Below are 20722 nucleotides of genomic sequence, written 5' to 3' on the forward strand. Positions count from 1 at the left end.
ATAATAATAATTGACATCAAGATCTAAAACAATCTTCCATTTTGATCATGGGCCGAATTATTGCCAATAAGTGATATCCAGATAGAAACTAAAGAAAGTTATTAATTGATTTTAATTCATAATTATAAAAAAGTGGTTGTTCACATTAAATAAATATCTTATTCAATATAACAAAATGTTCATTAAAAATAAACAAAGACTAAATCATTCAGCTTTATGTGACTGCATTCAGGCAGCGTCAGCGCAGATATATGCTAAACGCATTCAATGAAATATCAACAATTCGCATACAAACTGATGGATTATAAATTAAACATCAAAGTCTAGGTAAATCCCTTTGTGCTTTTGAGATATTTGTTCGATTAAAGAATTAGACTCATGAAATTATTTACCGAAACTAGATTGACTTTGAGATCTCGTGGTAAGCCGATGGAGAGTTACGTCATAATTGAATATACATTTTGCTCTGTTGTAGTTTTGTCCAATTTATTTCATGATGAGTTTGACTCTGTAGTTGTTCAACTTTGTATCGCTTCTATAAAGAGCAACTGGGAAGCATTATAATCGTCCCGGGCCTAATTTCAACACAATTTAGCGACACTTACGAGTAATTCATTAGTATTATTACATATTATTATTATTATTATTATTATTATTATTATTATTATTATTATTATTATTATTCAAAATGAGGAAAAATAAGTATCCAAGTGTAAAAGATGCAATTTTGAGAATCAGAAAATTTATGAATGGACATGAAGATAAGTCAACGAACTGAATAACATATTCTTACGTAAACAATAATAGATATTTATAAAATTAACTTTAATACTGTACCGAAATTTCTGTCAAAATTTGTATCCCGTGGTTTGTCTAAGCTAACGTCATATGTCACACCGTTGATACATACGATGAATTTATTGAAATAAGACAAAGAAAATGATGTTTATCCTCTAATTGTAATAAATTGTCGACTAAACCCCACAGTAAACTAAAAGTCTACGTTCGTGTTAAAGAAAAATCTGGTTTTATTATATGTATTCATATATGAATATATGGGTTTATAAATCACAAGCATTTCATGAAACTGGAAAAAGATAGTATTTTCTCTTGGACCGAGATCATCGTCCTGTAGTTGCGTCAGTTTTCATGTCAAATAAATTTGTAAATTGGGAATATAGCTTTAGAACTGATAGGCACAAGGTATATTGCAGCCATATATCATTAAGAAATCTGGTCGCTGACCTCCTTCACTTGAAGCTTATTTAGACCCGCCATTTTTCTAGACTGCAAATCTCGACAAGTGGTTCTATTCGGAGAGCGAGGATGCACGGCAAAGAGACATTTGTCATTGCTTGAAGACAAAGTGGAGGAAACATTAATAAGAATTAGACTGAGGCACGAGTTGGAGGAAAGGAGGTTTCATAATGTTTCTGCTTTGTAAACAAATCCCCTGCTTTGTTTAAAGGTTGAAGAGGCTTGTGGTGATACTGGTATTCTGGTAACTTCAAGTGTCCTTGAATCGAGTGTGTGTCCGCATAATAGTCCCATGTAAGGTAAAACCACTTGCGATGAATAAATCAGAGAAAAGAAACGGCAAGCTTGATGAAATGAATGAAATGCAAAAGAACGTTAGTGGTAGATATGGTCTCTGCCTGAAGCAAAGGAAACGGCTTCAGTTTTTGTAGGGTTTCATTTAATAGATTCTCTATTGTGGAGGATCTGTACTTTGACCTTTTAGGTTATTAGCATCCAGGGTCGAGAATATTACTTGTGCAGTGTGAATCTTACATTGTAGACAATGTTCTTTAAGGAATACCTCATCATGGATTTCACCTCGAATTTCTTGTGTTTATAAGTTTTACATGATCATCATTACTATACTGTTATCATTATTATTGAACAAACCACCTTAGGATATTCTTCATAAGATATATATAAAAAAGTTATGAATTTATTAGTTCTTAATAGTAAGAAGATGTAACATTAAGTATGATATACAGTTATTATTATTATTATGATATTATTATTATTATTATTATTATTATTATTATTATTATTATTATTATTATTATTATTATTATGTATAAAGACTGTGTAACATATAAAAACGAAATGTAATTTTCTTGAGGATTGTTGCTTACCTACATAGGCGTGTTGAGTGGCACTTTTCATTATTGAAAACAATTTGGTTCTAGTTTATATGAATTTCCTTTTTCTTATTTTTTAATGATGCACTTGCATGTGCGTGCTTCTTACATGTGTATGTCCATGAACACAATAAAGGATTTAACTCTTCTCTGGTTTTGGAATTTACTTTATTAATTTTTCTACTTTGAAAAACCATAATCTCAGCTGGAAAAATATTTCAGGAGCATTCTTATACACTAGACTCACTAGAGCTTTTAAAATAATGTTAAATTGTAATGTGAGCGGTCCTTTTCGCCATTTCTAATACTAAAATCAGTCTCAGATGAGTGAGCTGTAGGGCCCAATACAGCCTACTCCTGAATCGCTTTTTCAACACAAGTTGCCAAGGTCAGAAAGGGTGTGATGAGAGAGAGAGAGAAGAGAGAGAGAGAGAGAGAGAGAGAGAGAGAGAGAGAGAGAGAGAGAGACTCCAGGCAAGGCCCAGACCTACGACATTTCATGCATAAGCATCAGCTATTTTCAGCAAGTGGCATTGATATAGAAGAGGCAGAGGAATGAAATCTTTGTGACAACTTCCCGAAGCAGACCTTGAGTCTGAGATGCCTCAGTACTTGAGGAAACTCAGGTAGAAAGCACTTGACCTGAAACGGAGATTAAAAGAAGAAAGAGGAAAAGAAAAAGAACAATAGGAAGGTAGAGCTGGAGGAAGAAGCCACCTGAAGGAAGTTCCCTACTAGGCGTAACAAAGGGAAGGAGGAGGAGAGTTTTTCGATGATTACCCTCCAACACCTCAGTGACTCTTTGGGAAGCAGAAACATTCCAGTGCCGTTCCCACTATTTCGCCTTTCCCTTCCCTTGACAAGTGAAGGAAGCAGAAGATGAAGACGCAGTTTTACGCCCACAACCCGTTGTTGCTATCGCCGTTTCTTTTGTGGCTGATTTAAATCGCCATTATTTTTCAGATTTCAGAGCAACGCAAAGAGAGCTAACTAGTTACTTAGCAATCGCCAAAATAACCAAATTCCTTTTTCGTCTGTTTGTTCCAGAGAGACGTCAGTATTTTCTGTCTGTTTCGTAAAGATCGACTACGTTCGTATCAGAGATATAAATCATTAACAGCTGTTTTCTCTCAGAATTTCCCTTTGCGTGACTGAAAGGCCTTGCCTATCACAGGTTGCAAACTGAAATACAGTGTGTGTGTACGTGTGTACGCATGCATCCAACTGGTGTTATGAAAGAATTGCAAAAGCAGAGGTAAACATAAATGGCAATGAATGCAGCTTGTAAGAGAAGAGGTTGAGTAAGAAAGGAGGGAGAGAGAGAGAGAGAGAGAGAGAGAGAGAGAGAGAGAGAGAGAGAGAGAGAGAGGAGAGAGGATTCTAAAACTCAGGTTCATTAAACGCTTGGAGTCTGGAATTTAGGTGGGGGAATTTTTATAAAAAAAAAGGCTAAAACTTTTCCTCGAAAGGAAATGTGTGTTGCCTGGAACGTGGAAACGGAAAGGCAGTTTCACATGCTGGGTCAAGAGTTTGTGACTCTAAACAGATGCATTGAAGGGAAATAGAAGAGCGGAGACGGGAAGAGAAGCAAATGCAGCATAGAAGGTATAAACCGCTCCACCGACATTGCTTCCTATTCGATTAAATTAGAGGCAAAATATCTCCATTGTTAGCGATGAATAGATATTTATGGTCAGAATTTCATTTGGTTTCAAGACTGAGAGTGCAATCTGGGTTATGCTGTATTTGGGTGGCAGCATTATATTACTGAGATTGCTATGATAGGTGAATTTTATTTTTCTAATCGTGTCTACAATTTGTCAAACTAAATTAGATTCTTGAGTAATTAAATCGTATCACGAACTTAACAGCAATATTTTTTTATTCTCATGACAACAGTTATAAAACACTAATTTAATCGTTTATTCACATTTACTTGTTGTTGTATTGTCATTTCCGCATTGGAGAGAGAGAGAGAGAGAGAGAGAGAGAGAGTAGAGAGAGAGAGAGAGAGAGAGAGAGGGTTTGATCATGAAAGAAAATTTACCAGGTTAGTGGGGGAATTGAAAACCTTGAACAAGTTAACAGAAGTTGCTGAAGTCCTGTTCAGTCTCCAGTCAACCGCTTTGAAAGTTCCAGTAGAAGTTAGAGAATTTAAACCATTACAGGAAAAACACGATGAGGCAATAAAAATATTTTTATGAGGCAAAATAAGTTATTTCTTTATTAACGTAAAGGTTGAAAATGTAAGTGATGTTCAGTCTAAAGATAAAGGGATGCTGCCTGATGCACGACACCAATGACAAAAGTAGTAAGTAATAATATTAAATACTATTGCCCCTTTCCCATTTTCCCCTATTCAACAGCGGAGAGTATGTTCCTAGGAAGCATTCAAAACTGCTCATGGCATATTTAATCCTGATCAAATAAAAGGAGATGAGAGCAAGTACCTTCGGCAATTGTGTCAAGAATCCGTTGTTTGAGAAACAAACGGTTAGTCATGTATGGGTACGTATATTTAAGAACATATATATACCTAGAAATAAAATCTCTACAGATAGTTTTCGGGAATCTGTTGCCAAGGAATCGAACAGATTCGTGGAAGGCTCTCTGCACAGATTTAAAAAAATATTTTTGTACCCATACATTGCTGTGGATTTGTTCCTCCATTTAAGACTCTTATTATGTGCGACGTTTTCCAAGTAAAGAACGCCTTCTTTAAGAGAAGATTAATGAAGGACTGCTGCTGGACGCAACTGAACGTCTGAATTTGTACAAAGTTTGATTTCTGAGGTTTGTATAACAAACAAACAAAACATTTTAACATTAACAATAGAAAGTCTTACTCAACACTCGTTACACTAAGAGTATTGTTTAATTAAATCCGCTGTTTTACTTTGTTTCTTTCCCCTCGCCTTCCAGTCGGGAAGGCCTTTTCTCTTCTGCCTCCCATTAAAGAGGTGAGCTTAACTGACACATTTACGCTTCCGTACCGTAGTTCCCCATCAACTTAACGCACATTAGCGCTAAAAAGGCGACTGTTCTGTTGGAGGCTTCTCTTCTCTGTCGTGGGTGTCTGCAGAATGGGTCGATGTCCCTGTCTCTGTCTCTCTCTCTCTGTATGTATGTATATATATATATATATATAGCAGTTATATAGTATATATATGAGTATATATATATATATATATATATATATATATATATATATATATATATATATATATATATATATATATAGTTCCTTACTTCTCTTTGTACTTGTTATTGGTGTGTAAGAAATTTAGCCACTGCTTCTTGTTTTTACCTGGTTTAAAAGCAGGACAGTTTTTCATTGAAGGAATAAGCCTCAGTTCGGATTACTTCTCGACATTGTGTTTTCTCCAGTTTAGGGAATTTTTATGTTACTTTAAAAACTTAATTTTAATTGTGTCGAAACTTAAAAATGGGAAAATAGAAATGCAAAGGTACAAATTTTTTCTGAAATGTTGAAAGCGCCATAAATCACCAGTAGTAAATCCTTCTGATTTACAAATACATTTTGACCCTCTTGAACAGCGCTTATATTATTTTTTAGTTTTCTGTAAAGAAAACTACGTGCCGGCTTTATCTATCCGTCCGCCTCAGATATTACAATTACTGAAGAAGGCTGCAACGAAGATGTTGATCATCCACCCTCCAATCATCAAACATACCAAATCAGAAATCTTCTAGCTCTCAGTAGTTTTTATTTTATTTGGCTGCTAAAATTAGCCATAATCGTGCATCCGGCAACGATGTAAGAGGAGAGGCCACCACTGCTGGAAGATTAATACAGTCACAGCATATATCTGAGACCACTGAAAGACAGTGTACCTACTTCCAATCTGACTCCATAAATTCTTTCATCACATCTTATAGCAGCGTAAGCTATGAAATGCATATATGTGTCCTTTAAAATTGTATATCATATTTTCTGAAATATATATATTATATATATATATATATATATAAAAAAATAATATATAGTATACAACTGGTCATATAATATATATATATGCCATAAATGAAATATATATATATATATATAATCGAAATAATTATATATTATATATATGTTGTGGAATATATATATATTACATGCATTTCTATATGTATATGAATGTTTGTAACTTTGCACGTCGGATGTGGCTATTTTGTTTTTATAAAAAATAGCTATATCTATCATTCGGGATATAATTAACATATCCACATATATAAGAGCCGTGTGTATTAATGTTAGTTGTTGTAATGTTTAGCTTCACGAATAAATGCAGACACATACCTTCTCTCTCTCTCTCTCTCTCTCTCTCTCTCTCTCTCTCTCTCTCTCTCTCTCTCTCTCTCTCTCTCGGGTGAGTGTATTCGTGCGTGTACCCAGATTCAGACGAAGGATCCAAGAGACTCGACGGAATGTCCAGCCAACAGGAGAGGTCCTTCACAGCAATGAAATTGCAAAATCAAAGCAGAGAGCCAGAATCCTTGACGTTTTTCCACCCGAAGTCTCTGAAGGAAGTTTGAGGGCGGAATCAGCGATATGGCAGGGAAATCGCCAAATGAAATGGCTGATTTCTCTCAGGCTTTGACCATTTGAGATTTTTATGTTGTGACTAATGGGAGAGGCTTTAAAATCTTGCGAACGTTTGTGAAAAGAAAGTATTTACTGGAGAAAGTAAAAAGTCAGCCACATAAAATCCCAAATAGGTGATCTTTTCACCTTGCTATTGATGAAAGCACTGGACTGAGGGTGATGGGCAGATGACAGAGATAGCATTAACGTACGATGATGATATGAAACTTGGTAGAAAGATCGAGGAGAAGAGGTTAGTGATAACTAAATATTATAAGCATAGTAGGCTGGTCTTCGCTACTCCGGATATTTTAGTCAGTTGTGTGTCGTGAGAAAAAGAAAGGTCTATTAGGCTGCTGTTCGTTCACTCACTCTTCCACTCATTGATACTATAATAATCATTTTTATACTTTCGTACGTACATTCATACTCTTTAGGGCACTATACCCAGCCCACGCCGTCCCTCTTGGGCTAGTCAATGTCATTTATTAAAAAATACTCATAGTAGCATGGGTTTTGAATCGGAGGAACAAATCCAGTTGTTTATTGGTACAGTTGTGCAAATACATAACTGTGTCTCCGGAATTTTTAAACTGGATTCGCTTTCAATTCACTGTTATTATACAAAATGACCTCTCCTCTGTCTGTAAACTTTATGATGTCACTGGAAGAAATATCCAATTAGCACTTTTCCCGCAGGCTATGCAGCCCCTAGAAACTGCATGGGAAATGGAGTACCCAGGAACTTGCCCTGGCTCCCGTTGTGGAAGACATTTCCGGAACTGAAGTGGTCTGCATTTCCCTCAAGAGCTGTGAAGTTTCTCCTGTGCTCTCACATCTCGTCTCTCATTATCTTTAGTGAGAGATAACGAGGGAGGAAACACATGGGGAGGGGAGGAAAGAATGAGATAATTAAGGAGAATTTTCACCTATTTTCTTTCAAAGCTAAGGACTTTATTCAAAGCTCTGGAATCTCTAATGACCGCGATAAACAGTGAATAATATGCAAGCCCTTTAAATCACCAAAATCAGTTTGGTAGAAAAATTAACTGAAATTGAATTGCATACGCCATATTAACTTCTAGAAACGTCTTCGCTTCCTTGTGAAACATCTGGGATTTCGTGTTCCTGTGAGCAATAAGAACTGGGAAAGGACGTCCACTTAGTTACTGCTGTGTGGAAAGTTCAATTAAAAGAAAACTGGGCCGAGAAAAATTGCGTATAGTTAGATATCGGAATAAATTTCGCTTATATTTACATCTCATTTCACAAAGTAGGTCTCTCTCTCTCTCTCTCTCTCTCTCTCTCTCTCTCTCTCTCTCTCTCTCTCTCTCTCTCTGAATACACAAACTATAACGAAGTTGCAAAATCGACAACATTTAAAAACATAATAATTTTAGTCCACCTGAACTAAAAATTATAACCTATTGAATTTAAGATTGTTTTAAATTGTTGTACTTAAGGAAATGTAAACCAAATGTTCAAGCCTGTAGAGAAAAGTATTTCCAAAGTGCTTAGCTTACTAAAAGGCATCGTCTCTGGAATGAAATTATAATATCGAGAACCCACAGAATAGTTTTCAGCCCTGAAGGTTTCCGTGGGGCATGTCATTGCCCTTAACTTTTGCAAAGACATCAGCATTAAATGCGCGCAAAAGTACTGTAGAGCACCAGAGATGCCCGAGTTATAAACCTCACTGGGAGCCTGAGCCCTCCTGCCGTAACCGAGAGCTTCGTCATTCGTGAATGTCCCTTGAGGCGCGTTCCAAAGCCTTCGTTCCCCGAGTAAACAGGCCATTGTGAGAGCTCGGGTCGGCTTCCCCGTCCTCTTCAGTTTGTCACGCTTGATAAAACCTCTCTCTCTCTCTCTCTCTCTCTCTCTCTCTCTCTCTCTCTCTCTCTCTCTCTCTCTCTCTCTCTCTTCATTGTGGAGTAGAAAAGAAGAGAAAAAGCAGATTAAAAAAAACAGACACGGATATTTAGGTGAATAGAAAGAGATTTATATTTATATTTTTTCTTGAGACGAGCCTTGTTAAATGTAACTGCTGAATTAGCATAAACCGACTCTGCATGAAATCTTTCTTCTTCGTCGGCTAATTTGCTTGGTTTTTTAATCAGGAAACAGAGATGTTTTCAAAGAAGCACAATTACAGTCCGCATTTCTTAACTGCAGAGCCCAGATATTCGTATAATCTCTCATGTATATTGGGTCAAGGTATAGTGGATGAAATGAATGGGAAAGGCTCTGCCCATACAATAGATATACACACACATACACACTCACACATATACACACACACACACACACACATATATATATGTATATATATATATATACATATATATATATATATATATATATATATATATATATATATATATATATATATATATATATATATAAGCCCTTCTCAGTCCTCGTGAAACTTCCTGGGATCCTAATGCAGTCGTAGGACGCCATTACAGGACGGGTCAACGGTCATCTTCTCTCAGACTGAGGAAACCTTCCTCCCCAGAAACCCCCACAAAGTTCGTTGGGATTTAGCGTCACCTTACCTGGCACCGATTGGCTGATAGGCCTAAGGAGAAGTGCCAGAGCCAATCGTGTCCAGTAGAGAAGAAATCGGGGTTGTGAGGTATGACAAGGTGGGAGGAAGATGCCCAAAGAAGGCGTCCCTTTGGGCAGAGCGTTTTTTGTCGCGGTTAGGAAAGACGTACTTTCCCTCGCTGCATCCGCCGGGTTCCCCTCAGCCTCTCTTTCTCGGTTTTACGGTAAATTTTAGTTTGCTTAGATACTTGGGCCCTTGTGTAAGTTTTAGATAATACAGATCATTGTTAAATTTACACCCTGTGTCTTATTTAAGCATGTCCCACAGTACTGCAGCTGGACCTGTAAGTCAACCTGACGAGAGGTCGGGTTTCTTATATATATATATATATATATATATATATATATATATATATATATATATATATATATATATATATATATATATATATATATATATATATATATAAATATATGTGTGTGTGTATATGTAGAATCTACTGGTCACTTTTACTAGACACATATGTAATTCTAATAGCCACAATGCCTCTTAACTTCTCGAATTCTTCGCGTTTTTTTGGATGTGCTTGTAACTACGAAGCCGAATGTATCCAAACGAAAGAAATTGAAGAGCCAGTGAACGCCGGTCGCGGGAAGCGAACCCGAATTCCACATTCACGGGGAGGTCACGTTGCTGACCTGGCCACGAGAAGGATAAAAGTCTATCACCTCTCGTACATACATATACCTGTCGTTTTCAGATATATTTATTAGAGCCGAATAGATCCATCCTCACCATCGTAGCCAAGTGGGCAATCGTTTTTATTGCTTTTTTAGGCTGAAATATATATGTAGAATCTACTGGTCACTTTTACCAGACACATATGTAATTCTAATAGCCACAAATTCGAGAAGTTAAGAGGGCATTGTGGCTATTAGAATTACATATGTGTCTGGTAAAAGTGATGTTATGATTGGGGCCGGGCACCTTCAGTTCTCACTTATGTCCTAATATCAAGCGACACTGGATATTCTAAACGGAAAATGTACAACTTGAAATTGTCGAAATGTGGTTTTCGTCTATGGAAATTCACCGCAAGATTTCTCCAATATTTTGTTCATCAATTTTGGGTCTCTTTTCCTGCCGGAACGTTCAGACGATACATCAAACTGAACAGTTACTCCTGAACCAAGAATCTTTAACTGACTTCGAATTTTTGTTTCGAAAACAATCCGATCTGGAAGGCGGAAACTAAATGGTTTGGCTTCAGTGAATTTCATTTCCAAAATATTTTTTCTTCGGCTGTTTGTTCCCATTTTCTCTGATATATTGATCAAGCGGAATTAAAGAAGAAATAGCCCCAGTATCAGAGTCACATTCAGAGCTCTACAAAATATGTCATTTGGCTGAGCTTGTGTATGTATATGAATGTTTCAAATGCTCAGACGTTTAATTAAGGGTTAAATGTACTTGCTGTCCGAATGATTAAATATTTCATGTTCACTTTAATAGGGTTTTCGTGTGTGTCAGAGGCAGAACATTAATTCATTCGGCAAAGGTTTCAATATTTCCTGGAAGAAACTTCTGAACTGATTTGATCTTTAAGAGCAGAAGAATTTATACGCTGAGAGAGAGGAAGAATATACGATTGGTCATTTTCACTTCCAATAAAAAATGTTATTGGTCGTAAACATATGCAAACAGAGTTATACATGCACATATTATACAATGACCCTTAATGCAGTGGCACTTACTAATTCCGTCTGGTTGTTTTGGTTGTAAAGGATTCCTGAGGCGGAGTGAATTTGATGGTAATAAGTATTTCGGGCTTCATATCAGAAAGTTTAGAGTGTTAAGACAAAAGTAATATACATGTATGTGTGCACGTGCGCGCGTGCGTGTAACAGCTTCCATCTGCGATGACGTAAAATCTAATCATTAATTAATCAAGAAAATGGTCCGGCTAATCCTTTTCTTATCTGACATTCCTAATGTTTGTGGTTTGTGGACTAAACGGTACGAATGTTATTAAGATTCGATAGTCCTTCTGAATCAAAGAAAAATTATGTAAAATATGATAAGATTCCTAATAATGGCGCGGAAGGAAAAGTCTCCAGTGACTGTTTAGGTGAAAAATATAAAAAGTAAATAGGAACTTCTTTACCTGACGCGGTATTTATTTACCAAAGGCAAAACAATATCTGTGACTAACTGTTCACATAACAACACAAAAATGCACACTCTTTTAAAGCCTGCAGTTATTCAGACTCCGCTGAAACGTACAGTTCAATATTAGCAAAAGGCAAAACTTTTGAGAAAGGAATTATAGATCGTGAAACATTCTTTTGTTCAGAAAAAAAATGTTTGTTGGAATGTAATTTAACAAATGCGATAAATATACTATTCAGAAGCTTGCAATCTGATTTATTTTATTTTCTATGGAACATTCCCAACGTTACTAAGGGTATTGGGAAAGCCTGAACAAAAGGTTATGTATGGAGGGTCTGAGAGATAGATTACTCAGGGGAGTTTGCTTTGCAGGGGTGAAGGCCTACTGATCTCTCAAGGCTACTTATTATGCAGTGGCCCTCGGATGCCACCTATGGGATCACAGCGCCTCTTTGAACTGGCATTTCATCGTAGGACTTCCATATCTGTCCTGGGAGACTAATCCAAGTGCAAGTAGCTTGGTGAGTTTCAGCCTTCTGATGCCCAAGCCTAACCGTTAAATAAATCCACTGTTCTGTGGTGTCAAGCTGAATTGGATTAACGATTAGAAGCAAGTAAATTCATTCTTTTAATTTCTATATTTATTTGTTTGTTTCGTTTGTTTGTTGGCTGGTCAAGGAATGAAATTTATTTAGACCATCAGCACAGAATTCCATAATGATGCTATTAAGCTTCAACAGGTAAGAGTAACATCTCCAATTATGCTGAGCTTTCGTTGTGCTCATGATGGAGAAGCTAGATTAAGAAGTAAACTGCCAATTTCAGATTAAATTCTGAAGTGGAATAAATATCATGTCATTACTTCATCCTCCTACTGACAGTGGACCCAGTCCAATTTGAACCTTAAAAGTTCAAGCTAAGATGTTATGTATTACTGCCCCCAAGCAATTCTTGTTTTTAAATAATTTATTTACATTTTTTCTATGTATTTATTAATTTGTTAATATATTTTTTTCCTAATAACTGATCTCTTTCTTCTGTATTTCTTATTACCTTCTGTTACTTCTTTCAAATGAATACCATATTCTGTGGAAGCTTGAATTTCAAGTCAATGGGCCCCTGTGGGCTTGTTCCATAAGAACAGGGTTCATCTTCATAATAATAATAATAATAATAATAATAATAATAATGATAATAATAATAATAATAATATAATTTGCAAAGACGGAACGGAACTTGAAGGCATCAGTCTACACAAAATCCACCAATTTGGGACTTTGCTTGAATGGGGATAGCGAGTGCCCTGCTAGGTTTAAGAACACGACAGTCAGGGCCTTCATTAAAAGGGCCCTCTCCCACTGCTCCACCTGGCAGGACACCAACAAGGAATTCGAACGTGCTGCACAAATGTTGGTGAACAATGGTTTCACCAACAAACTCATCAACAAAGAAATTGAACTGGCCTGAGAAAATGGTACAACGGTGAGAACACACAACCTCCCCCCCAAGATGACATAAAGATCTATTATAAGGCCCGGATGCATCCCCAGTACCGTGAGGACGAGAACTCCACGAAGAAAATCGTCATGGAAAACGTCACCCCGACCGAAGACAGTAAGAGAATAAACCTTATAATTTATTATAAGAACCGCCGCACCCGTGATCTGGTGATGAAAAATAACCCCTCTCCGCCAGCAAGAGAACCCTCAAGCAGAAGAACGTGGTCTACCAATTTGTATGTCCTGTCCGAGGATGCCCCGGCGCTTATATTGGAATGACCACGATGCGTCTGTCTAAAAGGATCTCCTGCCACGCCCAGGAGGGTGCCATCATGAACCACGCCCGTGCTACTCACAATATTTCCATCTCCCGCGAAAGTATTATACAAAATATAAGTATAATCGGGAGAGCCGCCGACCCTCGACGTCTGCGCCTGCTAGAGGCGCTCCTCATTGCCGAGACAAAACCAACAATGAATACGACGCAGGAGGCATCGCTCCCACCCACGAATTTAAGAAGAATAATGCAGAACACCCGCCAAAACCAACGAATACCTGAAAACGACAACCTGAGAATGGAGATGCCCCTGATGAGCGAGGCGCCCTTCGAGACAATCCCCGACTACGACAGAAAGAGTAGATATTGACATCATTCATCCGCAGCCCAATAGCAGCCAAACTACCGATGATGTCAGCCGGCATGACATCACGCAACGGCAGGCCAATGGGAACGCTGGAATGAATGACATTCCCAGGTTGCGAAGATCTGTCAGGATCAAGCTTCGCCGCAGAAATTTGGCTTGAAGTTCGCTGACTGCAACCAATCAGAATTCGCCATCCATGACCCCCGCTGAAGCCCGTGTATAAATTCAGAAGGACCTATGCAATCTGGCAGTCCTCTACTAGCTCCCGCTGGAGAATGACAGAAGAGTCTGTCGAAACGCGTCGCGGCAACAATTGTATAGAACCAACTGTATAGAATATATAAAGAAGCAGAATCCAGATTTTGACTTTTCCCCATGAAATGACAAATATAGGCGAGCTGTTAGCACGCACCTCCACTGAAGAGAAGTCCGCAATAAGGAAAATAGAAAAAGTCTTCTACAAAATAAATGCAGCTGAAGCAGCAATAACATTCAATAGAACCAATAATAATAATAATAATTTTTTTTCCTCCGGATAACTGATTTATTTTTTATTTTATTTCCTGTTACCTTCTGCTACTTTTTTTTTAAAGGAACACCATATTCTTTGGAAGCTTGAATTTCAAGTCAGTGGCCCTGTGGGCTTGTTCCATCAATTTGCCACGGCAGTTGGCGGTTAGTAAAGCCCAGCAACTCCGAGTACACAGAAACCCCGACTTTGGCCTTTTATAGCTCAGGAATGACCACTGGGGATTAAACTCTGGCTTTTGAGGCCTTCCTACTTAGGTCTCTAATCGAACCAAATTTCATCGAAATCCGTTGAGCCATTCGGAGATTCTGTAGAGCAATAAAAGTAAAAGATACAGCCATGAAACTTATTTTTTCTGAAAACTTGTATCCTGGAGGTGCTTTTTCAGGGGTTTGTTTTTTTGAGCTTTTCTGGGGTTTGTTTTTTTGAAATGATGAATTTTAAAAGGTACAATGGGCCATTCAAAGTAGCACCCAAAATTCAAATTTTTCATTGCTCAGGTACGAACTGCTCACAACATTAGAAGAGATGCTGTTTTCTTAATGTGTGTGAATAGCAAGTGGTGTTAGGAGAAGCTGGCTGACTTACCCTCAGTTATCTCTCTATCTATTTATATATATAAAAATGGATGTAGGTGTGTGTGTGTTCCACATACACTTTGAAATGCATTGAGCAATTTCAACTAAACTTGGTGTATATATGACTCACCACCTAGGAAATAACACTGTGGGGGTAAAGCACTAAAGGGGGTGGGTATGGGAAAGGGGTGAAATATAAAAATTACAGAAAACAAGATATTAGTGTCTAATCCATAGTTTTCAAAGTCACTGAGATGAATAGTGACACTTCCGATGCCCTTAAGTCCAAGTGCAGCCCAGATAGAGGCTGAGTGGAAAGGGGTGACATGTAAAAATAACCAAAATGACAGATATTAGTGTCTAATCCATAGTTTTTGAGGTCGCTGAGATTAATAGTGAAACTCCCAGTGCCCTTTAAGCCCAGGTTCAGCCCTGATAGGAAGGGGGAGTGTGAGAAGGGGTGAAAAATAAAATGCAAAAAATAACAGAAATTAGAGTCTAATCCATAATTTTCAAGATTGCCGGGATGAACAGAGACACTCCCAATGCCCTTCAAGTCCAAGTTCAGCCCTGATAGGAATGGGGGGTGAGAAATGGTCAAATGTAAAATGTCAAAAATGCTGGGCAATGTAACTGAAGCAACTATCTTAACAGGATTGGGTGAGAGAGAGAAAAAGAGAGAGAGAGAGAGAGAGAGAGTTTTTTGGTTGTCATTCAGAGATTTCCCGGGCAGTGCTGGGTTGGTCAGCTAGTCTATCTATATAATACTGAAACTGAAATATTTGTTTGTTTGGTTGAACACTACAGCAAACGATCAAGTGTTATTTTAGTTGTGTCCTTTCCCCCTCCCTTCCCTCTTCCCTCCCCTCCCTTTCCTCTTCCTCCCCTCCCTACCCTCTTCCCTCCCCTCCCTTTTCCTCACCTCCCCCTTCCTCCCTGAGCACAAAATCAGTGTTAATTACCTGTGTCCTCCCCCTCTCCTTTCCTCTTCCCTCCCCCTTCCGTCTTCTATCCCCTTCCTCTCCCCTCCTCCCCTCCCCTTGCCTACTCCTCCTTCCCCTCGCCCTCACCTTCCATCTTCCCTCCCTTCCATCTTCCACCCTTCCCCTCTTCCTCTTCAATCCCCATCCCTTTTTATCCCTTCTCCTTCTCCCCTCCCTCCTCCCCTCCCACTCACCTTTCCTCTTCCTCCCCTCTCCTTCCCCTTCTCCTCCCCATTCCCTTCACTTCTCCCTCCACTTCCTTCCACTTCTCACTCCCTTCCACTTCACTTCCCCTGCAATTCTCCCTCCACTTCCCCTCCACTTCTCACTCCCCTTCCCCTCCACTTCCCTCCACTTCCCTCCACTTCTCACTCCCCTTCCCTCCACTTCCCCTCCACTTCACTCTCCTTCCTCCACTTCCCCTCCACTTGTCACTCAGTTCATGATTCCACTTCCCCTGCGCTTCTCCCTCCACTTCCCACTCCCTTCTCACTCCCCTTCCCCTCCACTTCTCACTCCCCTTCCCCTCCACTTCTCACTCCCCTTCCCCTCCACTTCCCCTCCACTTCCCCTCCACTTCTCACTCCCCTTCCCTCCACTTCTCCTCCACTTCTCCCTCCACATCCCCTCTCCTTCTCCTCCACTTCTCTCTCCACTTCTTCCCTTCCACTTCTCACTCCATTTCTCCCCCCACTTCTCACACCCCTTCCCTTCACTTCTCCCTCCACTTCCCACTCCACTTCTCCCTCCACTTCCCACTCCACTTCTCACTCCCCTTCCCCTCCACTTCCCCTCCACATCTCACTCCCCTCTCCCTCCACTTCTCACTCCCCTTCCCCTCCACTTCTCACTTCCCTTCTCCCTCCACTTCCCCTCCACTTCTCACTACCCTTCCCCTCCACTTCTCACTCCCCTTCCCCTCCACTTCTGCGCAACTCCCCTTCCCTCCACTTCTCACTCCCTTCCCTTTCACTTCCACCTCAATTCTCACTCCCCTCCCCTCCACGTCCCCCCTCCTTCCCTCCACATTCTCTCCACTTCTCCCCTTCCACTTCCCCTCCACTTCTCACTCCATTTCTCCCCAATTCTCACACCCCTTCCCTTCACTTCTCCCTCCACTTCCCACTCCACTTCTCCCGCCACTTCTCCTCCACTTCCTCTCCACTTCCCTCCACTTCTCACTCCACTTCTCCCCACTTCTCCCTCCACTTCCCACCACTTCTCCCGCCACTTCTCCTCCACTTCCTCTCCACTTCCCCTCCACTTCTCACTCCACTTCTCCCCCACTTCCTCTCCACTTCCCCTCCACTTCTCACTCCACTTCTCACTCACCTTCTCACCCCTTCCCTCCACTTCTCCCGAGCCCCTCCACTTCTCACTCCCTTCCCTGCCACTTCTCACTCCCCTTCCTCTCCACTTCTCCCTCCACTTCCTCCACATCTCACTCCACTTCTCCTCCACTTCCCCTCCACTTCTCCCTCCACTCTCACTTCCCTTCCCCCGCCACTCCACTCCTCCTCCCTTCCTCTCCACTCCTCCACTTCTCACTCCCCTTCCCTCCACTTCTCCCTCCTCTTCTCACTCCCCTTCCCCTCCACTTCACTCTCCACTTCTCCTCCCCTTCCCCCCAACTTCTCCCTCCACTTCCTCTCCACTTCTCCCTCCACTTCACCCCTTCTCCTCCACTTCTCCCTCCACTTCTCACTCCACTTCCCCTCCACTTCCTCTCCACTCTCACCCCTTCCCTCCACTTCACACCCCTTCCCCTCCACTTCCCCCACTTCCCTCCACTCTCACTCCTCTTCCCTCCACTTCCCTCCACTTCTCACTCCCCTTCCCTCCACTTCCCTCCACTTCACTCCCTCCCTCCACTTCCCCTCCACTTCTCACTCCCCTTCCCCTCCACTTCCCCTCCACTTCTCACTCCCCTTCCCCTCCACTTCCCCTCCACTTCTCATCTCCCCCTTCCCTCCACTTCCCTCCACTTCTCACCCTTCCCTCCACTTCCCCTCCACTTCTCACTCCCTTCCCTCCACTTCCCCTCCACTTTCACCCCTTCCCTCCACTTCCCCTCCACTTCTCCTCCCCCTTCCCCTCCACTCTCACTCCCTTCCCTCCAATTCCCCTCCACTTCACTCCCTTCCTCCACTTCTCACTCCCCTTCCTCCACTTCTCCTCCACTTCCTCTCCACTTCTCACTCCCTTCCCCTCCACTTCCTCTCCACCTCACCCCCTTCCTCCACTTCCCCTCAACTTCTCACTCCCTTCCCCTCCACTTTCACTCCCTTCCCCTCCACTTCCCTCCGTTCTCACTCCCCTTCCTCCACTTCTCACTCCCCTTCCCCTCCACTTCTCACTCCCCTTCCCCTCCAATTCCCTCCACTTCTCACTCCCCTTCCCCTCCACTTCCCCTCCACTTCTCATTCCCTTCCTCCACTTTGTCACTCCCCTTCGCCTCCACTTATCACTCCCCTTCCTCCAATTCCTCCACTTCTCACTCCCCTTCCCCTCCACTTCCTCTCCACTCCTCACTCCCCTTCCCCTCCACTTCCCCTCAACTTCTCACTCCCCTTCCCCTCCACTTCCCCTCCATTTGTCACTCAGTTCACCTCCACTTCCCGCCTTCTCCCTCCACTTCCCACTCCTTCTCACTCCCCTTCCCTCCACTTCTCACTCCCCTTCCCCTCCACGTCTCACTCTCCTTCCCCTCCACTTCCCTCCACTTCCCCTCCACTTCTCACTCCCCTTCCCCTCCACTTCTCCTCCACTTCTCCCTCCACATCCCCTCTCCTTCTCCTCCATTCTCTCCACTTCTTCCCTTCCACTTCTCACCCATTTCTCCCCACTTCTCACACCCCTTCCTTCACTTCTCCCTCCACTTCCCCTCCACTTCTCCCTCCACTTCCCACTCCACTTCCTCACTCCCCTTCCTCCACTTCTCCTCCACTTCTCCCTCCACATCCCCTCCTTCTCCTCCACTTCTCTCTCCACTTCTTCCCTTCCACTTCTCACTCCATTTCTCCCCACTTCTCACACCCCTTCCCTTCACTTCTCCCTCCACTTCCCACTCCACTTCTCCCTCCACTTCCCACTCCACTTCTCCCTCCACTTCTCCTCCACTTCCTCTCCAATTCCCCTCCACTTCTCACTCCCCTTCCCCTCCACTTCTCCCTCCACTTCCCCTCCACTTCTCCCTCCACTTCCCCTCCACTTCTCCCTCCTCTTCTCACTCCCCTTCCCCTCCACTCCTCCCTCCACTTCTCACTCCCTCCCCTCCTCCTCCACTTCACCCTCTCCTTCCCCTCCACTTCTCCCTCCACTTCCCCTCACTTCTCCTCCACTTCCCCTCACTTCTCCTCCAGTTCTTACTCCCATTCCCCAAACTTCTCCCTCCACTTTCACTCCCCTTCCTCTCCACTTCTCACTCCCTTCTCCTCCACTTCTCACTCCCCTTCCCTCCATTTCTCCCTCCACTTCTCACTACCCTTCCCCCCAACTTCTCCCTCCACTTCTCACTCCCCTTCCTCTCCACTTCTCCCTCCACTTCTCACTCCCCTTCCTCTCCACTTCTCCCTCCACTTCTCACTCCCCTTCCCCTCCACTTCTCCCTCCACTTCTCACTCCCCTTCCCCTCCACTTCTCACTCCCCTTCCCCTCCACTTCCTCCCCACTTCTCCCTCCCGTTTCCCTCCACCCTTCCCTTCACTCTTCCATCCCTTCCCCTACCCATTCCCCTTCACTCCTCCCTACCCCCTCCACTTCCCCTTCCCTCCTCCCCCTCCTACTACCCCTTCCACTCCCTTCTGTCTTCCCTCCCCTCCCCATTCCTCTCTCCCTTCCCTCTCCCTCCCCTTTAATGGTGGTGGCGCTTCTGTAGACTTTTGCTGACTATTATTAGCAGGGTTAATGTAGCTGTGGGTACGGGTTTCGGTCTGGTACAGATATGGGTATGAGTATGGTATGGATATGGGTATGGGATCGATGTGGGTAAGAGTATGGTAGGGATATGGGTATGGGTATGAGTGCCGGCATTGGTATGGGTATGTTTACGGTTATAGGTAATGGTAGGGTATGGTACAGATGTGGGAATGGATTTGGGTATGGGTATGAGTATGGTTATGGTACGGATATGGGCATGGGTTTGGGTATGGTATGGGTAATGGTAATGGTATGGTACCAATATGGTTATGGGGTATAGGTATGGGTATGGGTATGGTACAGACATGGGTATAGAATGGATATGGTGTGGGTATGGGTATGGTATGGTATGGTATGGATATGAGTATGGGTATGGCTATGGTACAGATATGGGTATGGAACGGATATGGGTATGGTTATGGATATGGTACAGATATGGGTATGGTTGTGGTATGGATATGGGTACGGGTATGGACTACCGTATGGTGGGCATATATCTATGTATGTATAATACATCAAAATCACCACAAAAAATTATTTCTTTATACTTTTGCAGTCTTTCTGAATCTAATACGTCCAAATATTTCTGCATGATATTATTCCTTCATTTATTGTCTTTTCATATAACTGGAGTTACTTCCGTTTCTTGTTGCCCGACTCCTTGTCCTTGTCAATAAAACCTAATGGCGTCCAAACCAGAATTTGAGAGTGCAGAACCCGGTGTTGTATTTTGTCACCTATTCTTTTTAAGCTTGTTCGAAAGTTCATCTACTTTATCTAAGTCTTTGAGAAGACATCTGTCACTCAAAGCCTATCTTAAGACTCTTGACAAAAACAAAAACAAAACCCTTTAGAACTAATATCAAAATATTCAAGCACTGGCCTAAAATAAAATAAAAAATTAAACTTGTTCGAAAGTTCATCTACTTTATCAAAGTCCTTGAGAATACATCTGTCACTCAAAGCCTATCTTAAGACTCTTGACAAAAACAAAAACAAAACCCTCTAGAACTAATATCAAAATATCTAAGCACTGGCATAAAATAAATGAAAAAAATTCTATAACAAGCTTTACACCCCTATTAAAGATTATATTTTTCACCAAAACAAAACAAA

At 41.5% G+C, this 20722-nt stretch overlaps 1 protein-coding gene across 1 annotated transcript in view; it reads left to right on the forward strand.

The window, feature by feature from the left end:
- The window catches only part of LOC136854873 (uncharacterized), a 47331-nt gene extending 27755 nt beyond the window's left edge, over window positions 1-19576 (forward strand). The window contains exons 4-6 of the mRNA XM_067131404.1: window positions 9602-9629; window positions 17052-17993; window positions 18293-19576. Coding sequence (XP_066987505.1) covers window positions 9602-9629; window positions 17052-17993; window positions 18293-19576 — 2254 coding nt within the window. The remainder of the gene's footprint in view (window positions 1-9601; window positions 9630-17051; window positions 17994-18292) is intronic.
- The last annotated feature ends 1146 nt before the right edge of the window (window positions 19577-20722 follow it).

Source organism: Macrobrachium rosenbergii, chromosome 30 (genome assembly GCF_040412425.1).
Source record: "Macrobrachium rosenbergii isolate ZJJX-2024 chromosome 30, ASM4041242v1, whole genome shotgun sequence".
NCBI lineage: Eukaryota > Metazoa > Arthropoda > Malacostraca > Decapoda > Palaemonidae > Macrobrachium > Macrobrachium rosenbergii.